Raw genomic sequence first — 20,146 nt, forward strand, 5'->3', positions numbered from 1 at the left:
GGGCCGCCCGCCGCCAGCAGGCCCCGCCGGGCCCGCGGTCTGTTGCCACGACAACCGAGTTGCTCGGCGGGCGGGCAGCCAGGCAGGAAGTGCGGGCAGGGGATTGGCCGCCGTGGGGCACGTGAGGCGGGCGCGGGGCGGGGCGGTTGGGGCCGGCCCGGGGCGGGCTGAGCGGGGCGCTGCGGGGCCGGCAGTCGCTGTCGCGCTCCCCGCTGCCGGCGAGGCGGCCGAGCGTGGCGGGTCCCCGCGGCCGAGCTGCCCCGCCGTGCCCGCCGGGCTGTGATGTGTGTGCCCCGCTCGGCGGGAGGCGGGGAGTGCCCGGCGGAGGGGAGGGGAGTTAGTGAGCGGCGAGGAGGAGGAGGCAGGGCGGGAGGCAGGGCCATGGGGAGCCGCGCTCCGCGGCGGCGGGCGGCGCGGGCTGTGTGACCGGGGCGAAGCGCCAGCGGCACGGCCCGGCAGCCCGGGCGGCAGCGCGGGGCGGGGGATGGAGGTGCCGGGCAGCCCCCCGCCGGCAGCCGCCGGGCGGTGACGGGGCGGGCGCCCGGCGGGCCGCTCGCTGCCCTGCTCGGGCCGGCGGGGGAGGGGACTCGGGCCGGGTGCCGTCGCCCGGGGCCGCGGTGACTCAGAGCCGGCGCGGCCGGGGGTGAGCCGAGGTCTGTTGTTGTGGGATTTTTTTCCCCGGCAGGTTATAAATAGCCCCGCGCGGCGCCGTGTCACGGAAGGACACGCTGGCCGGGCGCGGGAGAGGCCGCGGCGCTGCGCCTGCTGCCGGCGGGCACAGCTGGGCGGCGGGCCGGGACAGCCCCCGGCGCGGCCGGGCCCGGCGCTCGGTGCGGCTCACGGCACATAATTGATCGCGCTTGCGGGAGGCGGCGGCGGCCGGTCCGCGCGGGGGGAGCGGCGGAGCGCCTCGGCTCCTTCAGACCTCTCTGGGGAAACGGACAAAATGAAGCCGGAACGAGGTAAAGGGTTTACCAAAATATTTATTTATTGCTTTGCTTTGTGTCTAGGAGTAGAAATAGCCCCATATTTCGTTTCAGTGTTATCGCTCTATTTCCTTATTCCGCGCCCCCCCCCCCCTCTCATTTTTGGGGGTGGGAGATTCCAGGTGCCCGGGTTCCCCTCGGGAAGTGCTAACGATCCCGGGAAGGCACCTCCGGAGGTGATTAACAGCCCCGTGTCCTGCCTGCCCTTCGGCGCTCCATTGTCTGGGCTGGGTGGAAGGGACACGGGAGCGAGCTGCTGTTGCTCGGGAATGCTGCAGTTCGCGTCGAGCACAGGCGCCTCGTTAGCGCAGAACCGCAGTGCCGGCGAGAGGCGCCCGGAGGCGAATCGGCACCGACAGTGCACAAAAATGTCACAATGTGCCTGAAAAACACCCTGGAAATAACCATTGCTTCCGTCTGTGTTGTATAACCGAGCAATGGTTTTTGTTCCAGTTACAAAGGAGATGTATCGTAACAAGCGTGCCGAAATAGTGGTTTTTCACGGTCATTTGGTTACTGTCTTGTCTGGATTATTGAAATCTGCTTTTACAGAAAAATAAAGTCGTCTGTGTGTGTGTATGTTTATAACCCGTCAGCCCTTTGGCAGTGTAGCAACAGCTGCTGGTGCCCCTAGAGTCCAAAATATGTCATGACTTCTGTTTTGATCCAGACGAGCAGTGGTTGTTGATTCCTCTTAGTTAAGGCAAGATTAGTTTTTTAAACAAATCTCATGATTTGTTTAAAATTATGATTATGATCTTATTATATCTTATGAGTTGTTTACAATTCTGAGCGTTAACTAAAAAAAAATTCCTTGTTTAGATATTTGGGTTTCTTAAACTTTTGATGAGTGTGTTGTTTACTTGGTTGCTTTCAGTTTTAAAAACATTCTGTGTTATAATCACTTTGAGAAACACTTCAGTATATCTTAGATATTCGCGTGTCAAATACTAACACTTACATGACATACACATCTTAATTAGGTTTGTTAATGACATGTTTGCTAATAGTGACATCGCATAAATGACCACTCTTAGGTGGATGTTTTTGTGCGGATGTGCTGTAAGGATTATATGGTGTGACGATTGCTCAGATAGCACAGAAATTATTGTAAACATGCATAAATTAATGGGGTTTAAGTACTTGGGACTTGAAATGGGATTTTCTCTTTGCTTTCTTCCTTGTTTCCTAATCGCTGAAACCTTCACCTGATCCATTGCAGCGAGATGGGTTGGTTTTGAGAATCTCTTTGCGTGTTAATGCCAGACCTCAAAGTTTGAAAACTATGTCCTGTCATGGTGAAAGAAAACTCAAAATAGCCAATGTTTGTAGCTTCAAAATGCTCTGCTGTAGTAGTTCAAAACCTCCATAAGGCCTTTGTCTATTATTTTCTTTAATTTTTAGGCAGAAAAAGTTAGAACATAGGAAACATCTTCAGCTGCTGTATGATAACATAGGAAACATCTTCAGTCGCTGTATGATAAGTGATCAGATGCCTTTTTTAACCAACGTGGTGTAGAGGGAACCAAATTTATAAAGAAAGCAAGTAATTAGGTTGTTGATGTTGTGGTCTAATTATTTTTTTCCTAAGCTGACAGTTAAATACATTTGAGATTATTATCTGTTGTAAAATGTGTATCACAAAGTGGCTGAAACCCTTTAGAAGTAATGTGATGAAATTCTTTTAAGATAACTAACACTGGGGAGTATCTCCAGCCATTTCAGTGAATACCTCTGGCTTAGCTGTGTGCTCATGTAACAGAGCGATACCGTGCACAAAAGGGGCTGTGGAAGTGCTGCCTAAATGCCACATGCAGCCCAGGGCCTCTTAGGACGCAGGAATCATGCGAATGTTTACTGTGCTGCGTTCTGCACAGCAGCTGCAGCGCAGGGTCCGAGCGGCCGAGTGTGCAGGCGCCTGCTGCCCCGCGTCGCAGATCCACGGCAAGGCCGGGAGAACAGACCCCTCAGCGACCAGGCTTCACCCCCAAAATCCCGAGAAGGCTGCAGATCCACACTCCACATGAAACATAAGGACTTAAAAAGGCTTGAAATGTTTTGGGCTTTTTTTCATTATTACAAATAATTATATAGCAATGCATTTGGAGCAGAGGGATACAGTTCTTGTAGTTAGAATTAAGCTTAAAACTGTATCTAATAGGATGGTGATGCCTAGGCATGTTGGGAGACGATACGGGTTAGCCTTTGTCACGTGAGCAATAACATTCTTCTTGTCACCAGCAAAAATGGGTGGTCCAGGAGGAGAAAGGGGAGATCTAAATGTGCAAGCGCTTTTTATCAGTGGGAAATGTTGTAGAATATTTTGATTTAAGGAGGTGAGAGGGATGAGCAGAAATGAAGAAAAAAAAGGGAAATTTGGCCCTAGGTTACTCACCTTTCTTCGTAATAAGGCAAGTTGGAAAATTATGGATATAAACATGCAATATATGAGAGCAGTATGGAGGAGGTGAATGTGGAGTGTAGCTTAGCAAATCCATGGAGCAGGAGAAGAGGGGTTTGAAAGGGCAGGTAGAAATGTGGACGTACTCCTTTGCCATGCGAAGGCACAGAGCACCCGCAGGACACGGCTCGTGTGCATCAGGCGGGTGCCAGTGTGGACAGGCAGTGCTTGCTCTATCTATCTATCTATCTATCTATCTATCTATCTATCTATCTATCTATCTATCTATCTATATTACAGTGTTTTTGGAGTGATGTTTGAGGTTGTTTGTTTCATCTCTCTGCAGTAAGAACATCCCAGCTGACCCAGCTTTGGTCCCTGCCGCCGTCCCGCTCGTCTCTGCAGCACAGCTGCCTGCTCAGCGGCTTCGTGTTGCGTGTTTGGGCCGCTGTCTCCTTTCTCAAGCACAGAGCTTTGCTCTTGCTTCTATTGAACTTCGTTCTGGTGACTTCTGATCGCTTTGCTGGTTTATTGAGTTTGGAAGACAGAGCTAGACTCCGTAGCAGAACCCTTCCAGTTCAGCTGTGTTCATAAACTGTATAAACACACTGTTTCACCATCGCAGTTAATGAAAACATTGCATAATGTCAGGGTGATAGCTTACTGCCAAACTTGGAAGGCTTGTTGTGTCCTCTTAGAGTACACTTGGTGCACAACTGGAACAAATCTTGTGGTTTAGATGAACCTACAGCATACTCATATTTTACTGTGGGAATATTACAAGACTTCAAAAGTCTTACTATAGTCTAAATAGCTCAGAGTTACTGCCCCTTCCTCCTCCCTTGCTGATCAGTTAAAGGAGGAAGACAGGCTTGTTTGTCTCTATGTGCATGCTGGCTGTTTTTATCACTTTATTCTACTCTTTTCTTACTTTTTTATTACCTTGCTTTGTTTATTCCTCCGCTGTGTGTTCTCTGTGTGGAGACTATTCTGTTTTCACTTACAAATTAAACAAAAAGCCTCTTTTTGAAGCATCAGTTCTGTCTTTGAGATTATCCTAATTTAAAGAAATGGCTTTCTGTCTGCAGGAGAGGAGCAATCGGTCTGAAGGCTGCTCTTCTCTTCTCCCTCCTCCTTAGGCTGCTCTTCTCTTCTCCCTCCTCCTTAGGCTGCTCTTCTCTTCTCCCTCCTCCTCTGCAAGTCAAACTCAGATCCGTGCTGCTGGGTCTGTTTGTAGTAACCGGGTTAAGAGACTTTGTTCCACCTTATTTGGTGGTTTGGTATGGAAAGAGCCAACTCGCGGTTCAGCACAGGTCTGTTCGCTGTCTCCTATTGGAAACACACCTGGAGGATTCTGGATGTATCTGAGGAAAGCTGGAGGAGAGATTAATGAAGATGAACAGCTGATTGAGTGCTTTTCTTCTTCAGATTCTTATGAGGAAGGCTGAGGAGGCATGGGGTTGGGGTGAAGGGAGCTCAACCGGTGTGTTTAGGAGTTTTGGAGTTAGTTGTTAAATTGGGAGATCTGGACAAGGCCCTTGTTTTTAAAAACAGTGCTTAGCGTTATGCCCAATATTAACTCAGTGAAAGATTTTCTGGAAAACTTTTTAGCAAAGATGCTGTGCTACAGAGTATGCAGCTCAGGAGGTGAAACATCCTTCTGAAAAAGGATCCACGGTACTTCAGTGTCCTGTATCGCACCGTGATACAGACACACGGGTTTTATAGTGTCTTCTCAGCGCGGTGTCACGCGGCACTTAAACTGCTCTGTGGTGGAGTGATGGACCCGGTAAACAAAGCAATAACCTGGCAATGCGGCGCTTCCTGCCGAGCGGCGCCGTCACCCAGAGGCGCCGGGGCCGTGCTGCGGGCTGGGCCGCGCAGGTAAGCGCAGGTTGGGGACGGTGCGCTGGAGGGGACGCTGCTCCGCGCTGGAGGGGACGCTGCTCCGCGCTGGAGGGGACGCTGCTCCGCGCTGGCACACGCGCCGCGCGGGGCACGTGCCGGGGGCGCGGGGGGCCGGGGGGCAGGAGGGACGGGGGTGCCTCCCTTCCCGTGCGGACGGCTTCCAGAGCACACCCGCTACCACTGCTGGGATAATAAACCAGCCACACTGACAGCTGCTCAGGATATTGTGCTCCAGCTCCGTTTATAAGGCACAAAGCCATCCAGCCCTCATCTTTGGTGAGAGCCAGTTTGTCCTGGAAACACGTAATATAGAGACGCGGTGCATGAGGATGAGTGGACAGGAATATAAGTCTCCTCAGCTTTTTTTAATTGAGGGTAGGGCCTAGGTACTTTCAATACAACTCTGTCCTTGCACCCAAGAAATGGGAATATATGCTCTTTTATTAAATTTGTACTACAAAAAATTAACTTAGAAGAATTCTTAGCTTTAAGGTGGTTTTTTTTGTTTGTTTGGGTTTTTTTTTGTTTGTTTTTTTTTTTTTTTTTTTGTTTTTTTTTGTTTTTTTTTTTTTTTCCTGAAAATAAGGATATTCATTTGTGGAATTGGGAAATTTCAAGTTTTGGTTTGGAATACCTGCTTATGTTAAGGTTTTCCCAGCTGCAGGTAGTGCTGGCAGCAGGGCAAGTCCTCCCGCTGCAGAAGCAGCTCCTGAGCAGGGAGGGTGTTGGCATTACCGTTCAACAGCCCGAGTTCTTCACTGCGTGCCTGTTCCTGGAACAAACCACACTAGTGACAGCTTGGCCATTTTCTGCTGTTCGGTTGGGGTTGTCCACACCAGCTGCCTTCAGAGGGGCTCTTGTTGAAACCGATGCTGCTGGAGTGGCCTTTAGGGGGATATTTTGGGGCTTGTGGCTACGGCAATCCGTAGGCACGGGCTATATGACCCTGCCGATGGTGGTGTTCGCTTGCTGAAGCGAGCAGCTTTGGCGTGCCGCTCCGATCCCCGGGCTGATGTTAGGTTGGGCTTAGTTGTTAAGGGCAGTGTTGAAGCTATTATTGGATCTGCGGCCTGCCAGTTTCTAAATGTTTTTAAAAATAAGCTAGCATTTATAAATACAGATTCTCATGAGAGATACGAGTTTGTTGCCAAATGAAATTCTGCTTATTAAAATTAGAAATCTTCTGTGAAAACAGAGTCACTGATGGGAACAAGCTAGCTATATGACATTTGTTAAAAGAATTTGCTCTAATTCACTCTTTATAAAATGCTTTTGTTATGTGGACAAAGGTCCACTAATAGCAACTGTTAAATGGTGCTGAAATAGCCATAGCAAGTTTAGGGTAACGGGCTGGCAGTTATTAGCTGTTCTTTCAGTCAATAAGGTCCTGCTGTTTCATTGCAATTACGGCTCTGATATAACTCTTTTCTCCATTCTGATGCGATGCTCGGTAAACTATGGTTTTTAGATTTTTGGAAGGTGTCTCACATCACTGTTTTTCAAAGTGGTGGTAAATTGTTCAGTCTTCAGGTCACTTGTATGGAATGTTTAGGCAGAAGGCAGTTTTCCAGTGTGAGTTATTTCAGAAGGGCAGGTACAGCTGCATCGTTCCCTTCCCGTCCCAGAGCAGCGGGGGGGGGGCAGGTGCGCTCGGGCGGCTGGACTTTGGAACACCCCATTGCTCCCTCTGCTTGTCCCGCGCGGGGTGGGGTGAATACAGCTCTGAGCACCCCGCCGAACCATGGCAAGCTGTTCTGCATCTGCACGCATAACTGTACGAAGATTGGAGGAGGCATTTTTATAAAGGCTGCTTGGAAACGGTTGTAAGAGGCATGAAAATTCTCTAGCTGTTCTTAACAATTCAGTGCTGTTATTCTGACCAAATAAAGTGTTTACTTAACTTGCTTGTATTAGTATATTTCCTCCTTGTTAAATGGGTGTGACTGGTTCTTTTCGCTAGTGATTGTTGCATTGCCTTTTAATGTTAGGTTTGGCACCAAAACTATTTGAAGGTGCTATCTGGTATATTATTACATTATGTTGTCTCAAAATGCAAAGGTGTCATGGGATAGTCTGAGGATGTTCTCGGGGATGATGTGGAGAAGAGCTGTGTGTGAATCAGTGGAGGCAGATGAACTCCATGTGGAACGCTTCCGCGGGTGTTCCGAATGGACAAACCTTTATTAAGAGTAAAGGTGAACAAAATAGTCTTACTGAGGCGTCTTGTGAACAGTTTTTCTTTCGGAGCAGTAAGAGGAGCTCTGCAGCTCCTCCCATACACGTTTCTTTTGCTTTGACTTTATCCAGTCTGTCCGGTAACCAGGCACTTACGCTCTTCTCTTAGCAGTGATCGATGCGTTTCCCAAAGCTGTGCTAAGTGTGACTTCTTGGATTCTAGGGGAAACAGGTTGGGTTTTCATCTGAGGTATAATGAAAAGAGAATGTATCTGAAATGAGGAGTCTCTGGTTGCACATACGCCATGTCATCTGTTCCACGTTGTGTATCCTGTGAAGTTAGGGATTTTTTTCCTGTTAAGACCCCTGGGAACAGGTTGGTAAGTCAGTCCATTAGTGAGACTGCAGGCAGGTGGGCGCTATGCTGGTTGAACCTCTCGACGGCGCTGTGCATGCGGGGGTTACTTTTGGCCCCCGATGGGCCTTCAGGATTTCTAGGGCAGGTTTCACACTTCTCTGCACTGCAATAAAGCTGCTTTCTCAGGGTGCTGTGCAAGTATCATCTTGTCGTTGGGTATAATGGGAGGGAAGGGCAGAGTTGGATGGCGAGGCTCGGCCCGTGTCCTCGGCACAGGCCGCACCGCGGGGGGTGCCCATGGTTCCTGAGGGGGGCAGGGAGGGTGCTGTGCCCAGCACAGGCTCCGGAGCGCTGGGCCGCCCTGTCCCCGGCAGGATTGTTCTCCTGGGTTCCCCAACAGCATCCGTGGAGCAAAGCGCGGCGCCCTCAGCTTGGTGTGCAGGCTGAGGGGCAGCGGGGCGGCTGCAGTAACACCTGAGCAGATGCCTGATGAGCGGTTGCTGAAGAGTTAACTTCCATGTTTGCCAATTCATGATACGTTGTGGTGATGCCTTGTGCGTTTTTTTGTGAAGTCACAAATATCAGTGCGTTTTCTTTGCGTGGTAGCTCTGAATATTTACAACACAGCCCCAGTAAGACATCCTAGTTACTTGTTCTTGTTTGCTATAGCTTTTTCCATCAGGCTTTTAATTGTAATGAAGTAGTTGGATTGGGGGCAGGGAGGAAGAGAACAGATGCATCAGGAAGAGAAGAGCTTTTGTAAATACTCCAGTGACGTGGAGTAAAGCAGTAGGAGTTTCCTACCGGTAGGAACTGAACAGGGACAAAATCGCCAAGATGAGTATGGACCGGGACATGGGTTAATGGAAACACTCAGGCTGCTGAAAGGTAAAGCATTTTTTTCTCTGCTGTATATCTCCTTAAATGTGACTCTTTAAGCATATTTCCTATGCAAGGTTTCCCACTTCAGGTGCCTTTCAGGCTTTGGTTTGCTTTATTTTAAAGGGGAAGTAGCTTCTTCCTTTTGAAGCACGTGCTATTTGGCCAAAGAAATTTTGTTTACCATGGAGAAACCATGAGAAACAACATATCTGGAGGACTAGAACTGGAGGAGCGGGCTGGGTGACGATTGCTGTGGTGACCACACTAGCGGCAGTGCTGCTGGGCAGGAGCGTCAGTGTCACCGCTGACACGCGCCAGTGCAGGCGGGTCTGAGAGCCCGTTCAGAGGTGTGCGCGCTGTTCAACGGCGAATGGGGAGAACAGGAGCGTCAGTGTCACCGCTGACACGCGCCAGTGCAGGCGGGTCTGAGAGCCCGTTCAGAGCTGCGCACGCTGTTCAACGGCGAATGGGGAGAACCAGGGAGCTGGGTTCTGGAGCTGGAGCAGGAGGAATAGTTGATAATAATGGGAAAAACTGAAGGTAAAGGTCAGGAGATCAGTGTAAATCTGCTAGAATACACATCTGCCTCATCTTACATCGAGCAATTAAGTTCACTAAAATTGGTGTAACTGGCTCTAATTGTATTGTGTGTGGATGTTTCCTGCTGATGGTGTCACTAATTTAACAGGTTTCTGTGAGAAAGTATTTTTGGATCTGCTAGAGAGAAAAGGCTAAGTGATGCTGCTTAGTATGTATTTGCATGTTCTTTCATCCCATCTTCATTTGGGGAATATGTAATAGCCTTCAGTTTCATAAATGTTTTAAGACACTTTACAAGGTGGTTGTTTTCATTCTGGGTTAAGCTTCTGGTATGAAATGTAAAGCAGCATTATGTTCTGCACCGATTGTGTTTTCAAGTTGTAGTGGAACTATTGGCATCTGATGCTTTCACCTTTTTTAGGTATGGTACAGACTGCACTCGGGTGTTGTGTAATGTGGGGGTGATGCCAATTACTGGCGAGTGTCGCTGAATTGATGTGTAGTTGACTTGATACTGAGATGAACCACGCTTGGCTGGGATTTCCTGCTTTGTGAAACGTGTAGGACCTTGTTCCTCAGGCTTGTGTTGGATAAAATCCATTCTTAGCAAGGCTTCAGTTTTTTAAAAAATGTAATGTGTTATCCTGTTTGTGGCAGAAGGTGCATTAAAATACAGTCTGGTTATCTGGCTTATTATTAGTCATTTTGCGCAGTATTAAAACTGCAAGGGTTTAGTAGTATTTTAAGTGCAGCCACTTTATTATGGTGGAATATGCGTTTTAGGATTAAGTTCTATGTCTATCTCTATCTGCTGCTGTATTATATTCTGTCACACTAGCAATGTCCTGTTATCGTGTATGTTGTGTCTCTGCTGGAATTTGTGGAAGCATACAAGATCAAACTGAGAAATGAAGCGTGCTGCAAGGTGGGTGTCCTTTGGAATTTATCATTTCTAAATGTAGTGTTTTATTAGGCCAAGTGCGTCGATTTCTGGGGTGTTCTCCCCCAAACACGCACAGAGCTCAGCTGTGTATCTATGGGTAAGCTTAAGAGCTGGAGCGTCAACATGCTGTCCTACTTCTCCTGTTTGAAGGATATCAGGTGTGAAAAGGATCTTGGTGCTGCACCCCAGCAGCCCAGTGTGGGACTGTGGGAGTGTTGTGGTGGGTCTGCCCTAAACACCGTCAGTTGGCCTGTAAGGACAACCGGTGCCTCCGGAACACTGTCTGTGCCAGCCCACGGGAACTGACTCGGGGTTGTTGCTTCTCCCTCGTGTTACCAAAACTTTTAAACACACTGTGTTTACCAGTGTGATAAATGCTCCTCTTAGCCCTCCCATTCTGCCCATAGATATTGAAGAGCTGTTTCATAGAAAGTCATCTGCGTACTCTTTCCAAGGCTGGATGGTTCTCGATGAAGAAAACTTGAAACTGCTTTTTCAGACATCTATGTAAACTATGGTGTTTTTGCAGAAGTAAATGTTCCATGAAAGAAAAATACTTGGAAAGCAAACTGAGATAAAATATACAGGAAGCTTGCACGTCAGTGACTGATGAAATGCTGTGTTTTGCGTATAGCTTTCAGTGAGGCGCTGTATCTGCACTCTTTAAACGGGCCAGCTGCTAGAGGTGTCCAGCGTTCCTCGGGTGGCATGTCTGCTCAGAACCTGGTGCAGGCTGTGTCCTCCCGGCCAGGCTGACCGGCGCTGCTGTGCGGGTGAGCGGGGAAGGCGCTTGTTCCGTGCGGTACCGTGTTCTCCACGCTCTGGAATGAGTTACTGAGCGCTACTGCCTTTTCAATGTGGTCGTGAAGTCTGGTTTGATCTGGACTTCTCATAGTTTTGTGGCATCTAATTACAGAACAAGACTTTTATTCTTGTTCTGTGACGTGGTTAGGCAGGGAGCAGGATTATTTTGTGTGTGTGCTGATTATGTTAACATGGCGAATGTCATTTTAGTTCTTGTTGATAGCTAAGGACTGGATGAAGTTGTTTAACGCAGACAACCTGTTGTTTAGACTGCACCTAGAATAATATGTGCAGTTTTGAGACTGCTCTCTGGAAACAGTATCATAAATTAGCCCTCTAGAAAACTGCAGAGCGGGTCAGAAAGAACACCTTGTGCAGCCCAGCGTGTTCCGAGCGGCCGCGGTGCTGCCGGCCTTTTCCGCCCCGCACCCTGCTGCTCGGGGCCGATTCTCCGCACCGCTGCGGGGTGTGGACATTACATGTGCGGTGCCAGCGCGCACACTCGCAGATGTTCTGGAGTTATTTGCTGGTACGGGGAGCGAGATGCCCGTGTGCAGCCGGGTCCTCCTCCGGGCCCCCCCGGGTCCTCCTCCGGGCCCCCCCGGGTCCTCCTCCCGTCCCCCCCGGGTCCTCTTGGCCTCCTGCAGGCTCCGGGGGCCCGGTGCGCGGGGGCCCGGTGCGCGGGGGCCGCTCGGCGTTCGGCCCCGTGTCCCGCGGGGGCCCGGCCGGCGGGAGGTCGCGCTCCCCGCGCTCCCACGCGTGGCAGCAGCTCCGCGGCAGCACGTTCCCGCGCAGGGGCACGCGTGGCACGGCGCTGCTGTCCGGCAGCAGCAGCAGCGGGCTCCGGTGCCGCTGGCAGCGCTTCCTGCGGCGGGTTCCCCCGCCCCCCGCCGCTCACCTGCCCCGGCGGGGCGGGGGAGGCCGGGCGGGGGCCGGCGCTCGCCCGGCGGGGCCAATCGGCGCCCGGCCCTGTTGCTATGCGCGCCCCTACTCTGCCTCCTTTGTGGCCGGTGCCGCGGGCACCCACCCGCGGCGGCGCGGCGGCGGGTTCGCTGCGGGAGCACGGAGAAGGTGTGTACCGGGAACCGGGCCCCGCCGCTCTCGGCCCGGCTGTCCTTCCGTGAGGCGGCGGAGGCTGCGAGGCCACGGCGCTCGGGCAGGGCGGGGGGAGGCTCGGGGCTCGCACCGGGCCGCTCGGGTTGCCGGCCTCCAAACGAGTCGGAGCTGTGTAGCCTAAGAGTGATCTGCAGGATTTGTTGGTGTTTTGCTACGAGAGGTAACCGAAAACCGGTCTGTGCTAGAGTTTGGCTCTCCGCTTGAGCCGAAGAAGTGTGTTGTGCTGAGTCTGTAAATAGTTCCTTTAAAACAAAAAACCCAACCAAAACCCAAACAGTTTCGCCATATGTTCTGAAGTTCTTCCTTTCCTTCTGTACACTGAGCCTATGAACGGCTGGGGTTTGAGGTCTTCCCCCCCCCCTTTCCAACCTCCCTTTAAGGAAAGTAATGTACAGCCTAAAAAATAACGCTGTTAATTGATTACATTGTTAGGGCAAGAGTATTAAATGGCCTGGAGGAGGATGGGGATATTTTTAAACCTTAAAACCGAGACACGTAGTTAAATGTCAAATCTGCTAACAGTTGTAGTTAGTGTAGCCATATGTAACTGCTTCACTCTTCATTGTTATGGAGGAAGAAACACCTCCTCCCTCCCAAAAACACTCTGGAGCTTGACTGGGTTTGGACGTGCCTTGTTATGTAGGTCAAGTTTCTCTTCTGTTTTGTTCCTCCTCACCATCAGGAGGAAGCAATTACAGTATTTTGATTTCTGCTGGAAACAATGCGTGCAAGCGTTATCAGCCCTTCGCCACTAGTTGTTTGTCTTGGGGCAAATAAGCTGATGCAGATATGGCAACTTTGGGGGCAACTACAAGTATTTCTTTTCCATTAGCAGTTTGCTAGTTGCTTTCACTCTGAGCCTCCAGCTTGTGTGTGTTCTGAGGGCACCGCAGCTCTGCCAGCACTGGGTGTTGCCTCCTGCTGCAGGGGAACAGTCCCACCAGTGTACCCCGTGCCGTGCGTGGGAACGGTGGGTTTGAATCGCTGCAGCGCTGCCTGATAACGTAGTAAGGAATTCTGAGAGGACAAAGTGGAATCTCATAATCGCATCCATTAAATTTTAGATGTGTTAATGTCTGCCGTTCTGCTATGCCGAAAATTACCATATGTGAGGAGAGAGGGAGGCAAACTAGATTCTTGGCTGAAATTCTGTTAAGCCTTTAAATTTTGACCCAATGTAACATTTTATTCTTTTCAGTACCAGAGTGCTATTAAAGCTTTACATGACTTAAAATGTGGAAACTTGTAAATAGCCGGATTGTGCTGTGCGACACAGTTCAATTCTAAAACTATCAAAAACGCTCTTTTGTTTTATGCGCTCACAATTCTGTAGTAGGCTCTGGTGTCCGTTGTAGCATGAGCCATGTTTCACGCAGCGTGAGAGTCGTAATGTCCTCATTTATCCTCCCAAATAAAGTTTAAAAACAGTTTTATGGGCTTGGCCATTCTCCCAGAAATGTTTTAAATGAGAAGCATATATTGTCTCTTTTGTAACTTTTTTACTTTTGCAGGTTACTGTTTAACCGCTTAAGGGCAGGCCTGGTAGGTGAAGGTTAATAGCAGTGGGAAGTTACCGGCGGAGCTTCACGCTGCCTCCCCACCGTGAGTGTGAGCTCAGTTGTCAGAGCTGCTGGCTCTTCTGATGGGAAGCGCAGTCCCTGCCCTGCTCCGCCAGCCCGTTCCTTCCCCTCGCCCACCCAAACAACACGACACAGATCTGCTGGCGCTGGAGGGGGCCTCGCTAGCTGGGAGGAGGATCTGGGGTGGTCAAACGTGTTCTGACAAAGTTCCTCACGATAAATTACCCTCCGCTTAAACGGCAGTGGACAGGTTGTAACATCAAAGTTTTGGGAGATGAAGTTGGAGAACTCAGAAGATGAAAACAGAAGCTGCGGTAGAAGAGGTCAGATGTAATGAAAATAGCTTGCTCTGGGCTTTTTGTTTAGTCTTTTTCTTCATTTCAGATGAAACAATGGGATTCTTACTCTACATTCCTCACCCGAGGGCACTTCCTCACGAGTCCTGTGTGTTTTCCGTGTGTTTCAGCCCCTGCTCGTTCTGGTTCAGCAGCAGCTTGTGGGTGTCGTTTCTAACTGACGTGATGTTGGAATAAAGTTATAAGCCTATCAGCTCTTACTTAACCTGCGTACAATATACCTAATCTTTAATGTGTTATCCATTCAAATAAAACCCTTGAATTCTTGACTGTTTCTATCTCTTCTCCTTGTGAATAATCTTTACAAGCTTTATTACTAACAGTGCATTTGCACTCTTTGGTTTGTTTCTCATTTTCTTGTTTTTTTCAGTTATCCTGGGCAATTTTTAAAGGCAGCTCAGTGGCTTGAGTAGGGGCCTCGTGTGTAGGTAGAAAATGTGCTTCACAGTTCTTCCCCAGAGTGACTGTATTTATCTTGGGCTGGAGCGTGCCCTCGGTGCGGGTTGGCGGAGCGTGCCCTCGGTGCTGGCGGAGCGTGCCCTCGGTGCGGGTGGAGCGTGCCCTCGGTGCGGGTTGGTGGAGCGTGCCCTCGGTGCTGGTGGAGCGTGCCCTCGGTGTTGGCGGAGCGTGCCCTCGGTGCGGGTTGGCGGAGCGTGCCCTCGGTGCTGGCGGAGCGTGCCCTCGGTGCGGGTTGGCGGAGCGTGCCCTCGGTGCGGGTTGGCGGAGCGTGCCCTCGGTGTGGGTTGGCGGAGCGTGCCCTCGGTGCTGGTGGAGCGTGCCCTCGGTGCGGGTTGGCGGAGCGTGCCCTCGGTGCGGGTTGGCGGAGCGTGCCCTCGGTGCGGGTTGGCGGAGCGTGCCCTCGGTGCGGGTTGGCGGAGCGTGCCCTCGGTGCGGGTTGGCGGAGCGTGCCCTCGGTGCGGGTTGGCGGAGCGTGCCCTCGGTGCGGGTTGGTGGAGCGTGCCCTCGGTGTGGGTTGGCGGAGCGTGCCCTCGGTGCTGGCGGAGCGTGCCCTTGGTGCGGGTTGGTGGAGCGTGCCCTCGGTGCTGGTGGAGCGTGCCCTCGGTGCGGGTTGGCGGAGCGTGCCCTGGGTGCGGGTTGGCGGAGCGTGCCCTCGGTGCGGGTTGGCGGAGCGTGCCCTTGGTGTTCTGTAGCATCCTGGAGCTGATCCGGGTCTCTGGATGTGGTTTGATAGTCAGACAGCTGCCCTGGGCCTCATTCACCGAGTGTTCACATGTGAGGTTGAGTATCTGTCATGGAGGCTTTTCCTGAATGTGCTGAAAGACACTTCTAGACTGTTTAATTGCATCATCCTCATTGGAACCGTGTGGGTTCTTATTTTGATACAGTATCGGGTGGATCTCTAAACCATTGTATGATATGAGACCTATCGTATGAAGAAGCGTTTTAGCCAGCGCTGTCTCTGCACAGGGTCTTGCTGCAGGGATCTCCAGTGCCTGTAACTGCTGCTGCCCTGCGGGTCATCGGCGTGAAACACCGTCCTGGAAAAGCCTCTCTTGTTATTAGGATGAGTGAACTAGCCTTCTGATGCTCTGCAACTCTTTTTCCATATTCTCACATAAATACTTTTCAAATTTTTCTGCCATTTGTAAGTTTGGGGCAATCTGCGCTTCACTGTCCATGCCTGAGGACAGAATGCTCTGAGCGTGTGTGATGCAGTGTGTGTTACATGACTGAAACAAGCACTTGCTAAAGGCCTCTTAGTTGCTCCTAATAGTACTGATTTTTCCTTTCTTGGTGAAGTGGTTGTAGGAACAGTAGCAGAGTCATGTTGTTCCTTTTGCCATTGTATAGCCTCCCGCTTTCTTGTGAGAGCCTGCCCAGTGAGGAGCAGCAAGACTGGGCTGCCCTCCTGGGCTGGCTTTGGGAAGATCCAGGGTTCTGCTTTAGGTCGGAGAGATTTGAGTTAAGATAGTGGAGTCAAGATAAGGTAAAATAACTCAAATTTGAATGTATTTCAGATCCCCTTAGAGGATAAAAGGCAGCGTTTCCTTGCTAGTAACGCATAGTTGAGTGTATGGTAGTCACACTCTGAAATGTGTTTTGCAGCATTGAGAAGATGGGGTGTAGAATCTGGAGGGATGCTGTGGGACTTGGGAACGTAACGTGGAGGGTGTAGCCTGTCTTGCAGCTCAGCCACGTAACCTACTGTCTGAAGTTCTTCTCAGATCTATGTCTCTAGCAATGAAGGGGCTGCTTCCAGATGACGGTGTCTGTTATCTTTGGGAAAGGAGAATAACGACCAAGTTTGAGTTATGGTGGTCGTCCTACCTGAAAGATAACTGAGCCCTCAGGTGAATTTCCACGTTGATCAGGAGCTTTACAACAGGGGCGAAGGTGGGGAGTTGGATTCTGCAAACTGAGCACCAGCGCTAACAAGCAAGACTGTTGTTAAATAGTTAATAACAGATGGCTGAACTTCTGATGCAAATGATCAGACAGAACAAGAGAAGTTCTCTGCATCCTGACCCAGAGCCTCCTCGCTGCTGCCATGGCAACCAACCCTTTTTCTCTCCAGTTTTAGCAAAGTTTATGGAACTGAAGATGACTTGTTGGTTTTACAACTTTAAAATACATTTTATAAGGCAAAGCGGACCAGCTGGAGAAGGAAAAAAGTAAACTAAGAGAATGTGGATATGAATTCCTAGAGGCCTTGAGTGGTTTAGTTCCTATAAGATCTCTCCAAAAGATGTCTGAAGGATTGCATACTTTAAGATGTCTGGCAGCTAAAGCGTTGGTTTAAATAAGTTCATGATCAGAGCAGATCTATCAGCCCTGCTTTGTCTGTGCTCTTTTGCTGCAGTGCTTGCTTTGGCTGCTGTGAGCAGGGGGCTCGAAGTGCTACCTTTTGTATTTTTATAGCAAAGTTACTCTGCAGCACCTGTACCTACCATAGTTAAATTCAAAATAGGAGGTTCATTACCTCTTCTAGGGCAGGACACCTGAAGGAGTGTTGGTGTAGACACCAAAACTGCTGGAGGGCAGTAGTTCTGAGGCAGGTTTTAGTCCGTTCCCCTGGGAAAGCTGTGGACAAGACCTCTGTTTATTGCACCTCACTCTCAAGGCATGAACAACCCGCTGTAAATGTTTTATCAACGCTGTTAAGAACATGTAGTTTCTTCATCTCTTGCTGGTTTTATGACGTGCATCTATGCCTGTGGGTCTTGCAATACAACAGTGGCTTTGCAGGATGTCCTTTCGGTAGGTGTGTACAAAGCTACAAACTGTATTTCCAGAGTGTATCGTATTGCTGGGTTTGATTGTCTAGGTGGATCAAGGAATTCTTCAGCCGCCAGGTGTATAACTCAGTCGTTATATTGCTTTTAAAGAGAAGGGAAGCAAATTCCTAGAGTTCTTAGCTGAAGATTATTATTCTTTACCTGCAATGCTAATTAAGAGGCGCCTTCAGGTATCAGGTTTTGCTGGGTATTATGCAAGCATGGAACAAGAGACCATCCTCGCCTCGGCCCTTGTGCGAGCGTCGAACGCAGAAGCGATGACTTGTACCCAACAGCGGCTGTAGGGAACCGGGCCCTGCCGAGCACACAGAACAGCTGCTGGGGGACAGGCTGACAGCCCGTGTCACAGGAACAGCTGCTGGGGGACAGGCTGACAGCCCGTGTCACAGGAACAGCTGCTGGGGGACAGGCTGACAGCCCGTGTCACAGGAACAGCTGCTGGGGTACAGGCTGACAGCCCGTGTCACAGGAACAGCTGCTGGGGTACAGGCTGACAGCCCGTGTCACAGGAACAGCTGCTGGGGGACAGGCTGACAGCCCGTGTCACAGGAACAGCTGCTGGGGGACAGGCTGACAGCCCGTGTCACAGGAACAGCTGCTGGGGGACAGGCTGACAGCCCGTGTCACAGGAACAGCTGCTGGGGGACAGGCTGACAGCCCGTGTCACAGGAACAGCTGCTGGGGGACAGGCTGACAGCCCGTGTCACAGGAACAGCTGCTGCGGTACAGGCTGACAGCCCGTGTCACAGGAACAGCTGCTGGGGTACAGGCTGACAGCCCGTGTCACAGGAACAGCTGCTGGGGTACAGGCTGACAGCCTGTGTCACAGGAACAGCTGCTGGGGTACAGGCTGACAGCCCGTGTCACAGGAACAGCTGCTGGGGGACAGGCTGACAGCCCGTGTCACAGGAACAGCTGCTGGGGTACAGGCTGACAGCCCGTGTCACAGGAACAGCTGCTGGGGGACAGGCTGACAGCCCGTGTCACAGGAACAGCTGCTGGGGTACAGGCTGACAGCCCGTGTCACAGGAACAGCTGCTGGGGGACAGGCTGACAGCCCGTGTCACAGGAACAGCTGCTGGGGTACAGGCTGACAGCCCGTGTCACAGGAACAGCTGCTGGGGGACAGGCTGACAGCCCGTGTCACAGGAACAGCTGCTGGGGGACAGGCTGACAGCCCGTGTCACAGGAACAGCTGCTGGGGGACAGGCTGACAGCCCGTGTCACAGGAACAGCTGCTGGGGGACAGGCTGACAGCCCGTGTCACAGGAACAGCTGCTGCGGTACAGGCTGACAGCCCGTGTCACAGGAACAGCTGCTGGGGGACAGGCTGACAGCCCGTGTCACAGGAACAGCTGCTGGGGGACAGGCTGACAGCCCGTGTCACAGGAACAGCTGCTGGGGTACAGGCTGACAGCCCGTGTCACAGGAACAGCTGCTGGGGGACAGGCTGACAGCCCGTGTCACAGGAACAGCTGCTGGGGGACAGGCTGACAGCCCGTGTCACAGGAACAGCTGCTGGGGGACAGGCTGACAGCCCGTGTCACAGGAACAGCTGCTGGGGTACAGGCTGACAGCCCGTGTCACAGGAACAGCTGCTGGGGTACAGGCTGACAGCCCGTGTCACAGGAACAGCTGCTGGGGGACAGGCTGACAGCCCGTGTCACAGGAACAGCTGCTGGGGTACAGGCTGACAGCCTGTGTCACAGGAACAGCTGCTGGGGGACAGGCTGACAGCCCGTGTCACAGGAACAGCTGCTGGGGGACAGGCTGACAGCCCGTGTCACAGGAACAGCTGCTGCGGTACAGGCTGACAGCCCGTGTCACAGGAACAGCTGCTGGGGGACAGGCTGACAGCCCGTGTCACAGGAACAGCTGCTGGGGGACAGGCTGACAGCCCGTGTCACCCCGCAGAGGAGCTGGGCAGCAGAGTCATTTGAGTCAAGTGTGTTCTTCCCACCCATAGGACAACACCGGGGGAGGAAGTACAGGTGATTAATCAGAGGCTAACTGGACGTTTACTGCAATAGTGAGTGGAAGACAACAGGAATGGCGGTAAGCCATGAAGATCTTGAAAGTTTTGTTTGTTTTTTTAAAGTTATTTGTTTGTTATGAAAGGTGATGTTTTGAGAGGCAGAAAAGACAACAGGAAGATATGGTTTCCTGTCAGCCACTGACCAGCCAGGCCTTCCCAGGAGACTGGATGCTCCTGAGATGGTCTGTGTCATCGTCATGATCATTTTCAGTGATGAGTTCCGTGAGGAATCCTGTGGGCACTGCTGGCACGTGCCTGAGCAGGTGAATGGGGCTGTGCCGGTTTGGGGCACCGTGGGGCTGTGCCAGTTTGGGCACAATGGGGCGGTGCCAGCGGGGTCCCCCGTGGGGCTGTGCCAGTTTGGGGCTCCGTGGGGCTGTGCCAGTTTGGGGCACCGTGGGGCTGTGCCAGTTTGGGGCACCGTGGGGCTGTGCCGGGGGGGCTCCGTGGGGCTGTGCCAGTTTGGGGCTCCGTGGGGCTGTGCCGGGGGGGCTCCGTGGGGCTGTGCCAGTTTGGGGCTCCGTGGGGCTGTGCCGGGGGGGCTCCGTGGGGCTGTGCCAGTTTGGGGCTCCGTGGGGCTGTGCCCGGCACAGGGTCCCCGCTGGCGCCACCTGTTCCCAGTGTCATCACGGCTCCGTCTGGGGAGGATTCACCCCTGAGGGGAATCTCGGGGTTTCAGACAGTGTTTGACATAAAGCAGCTGGTGCTGAAAGCAATCCTCTCAATGCTGTTTCCTGGGGATCCCACCCAGCAACAGCCGTGTTGGGAACCCAATTGGTGTGTTTTCCGGGGAGGAGGGAGGGCA

The 20,146-nt window shown here is 51.6% G+C and overlaps 1 protein-coding gene across 4 annotated transcripts in view; it reads left to right on the top strand.

The window, feature by feature from the left end:
* The first annotated feature begins 222 nt into the window (after positions 1-222).
* Positions 223-20,146, top strand: part of ATOSA (atos homolog A) — a 43,901-nt gene continuing 23,977 nt past the window's right edge. For 2 of the 4 annotated variants that reach the window (XM_082061313.1, XM_082061314.1), the window contains exon 1: positions 375-962. In XM_082061313.1, coding sequence (XP_081917439.1) covers positions 947-962 — 16 coding nt within the window. In that variant the 5' untranslated portion in view covers positions 375-946. Of the gene's footprint in view, positions 285-374; positions 963-20,146 lie in introns of those variants that run through there. The other 2 variants (XM_082061312.1, XM_082061311.1) reach the window with 2 other exon arrangements.

This window comes from Streptopelia decaocto, assembly GCF_964273445.1.
Source record: "Streptopelia decaocto genome assembly, chromosome: 9".
Lineage (NCBI taxonomy): Eukaryota > Metazoa > Chordata > Aves > Columbiformes > Columbidae > Streptopelia > Streptopelia decaocto.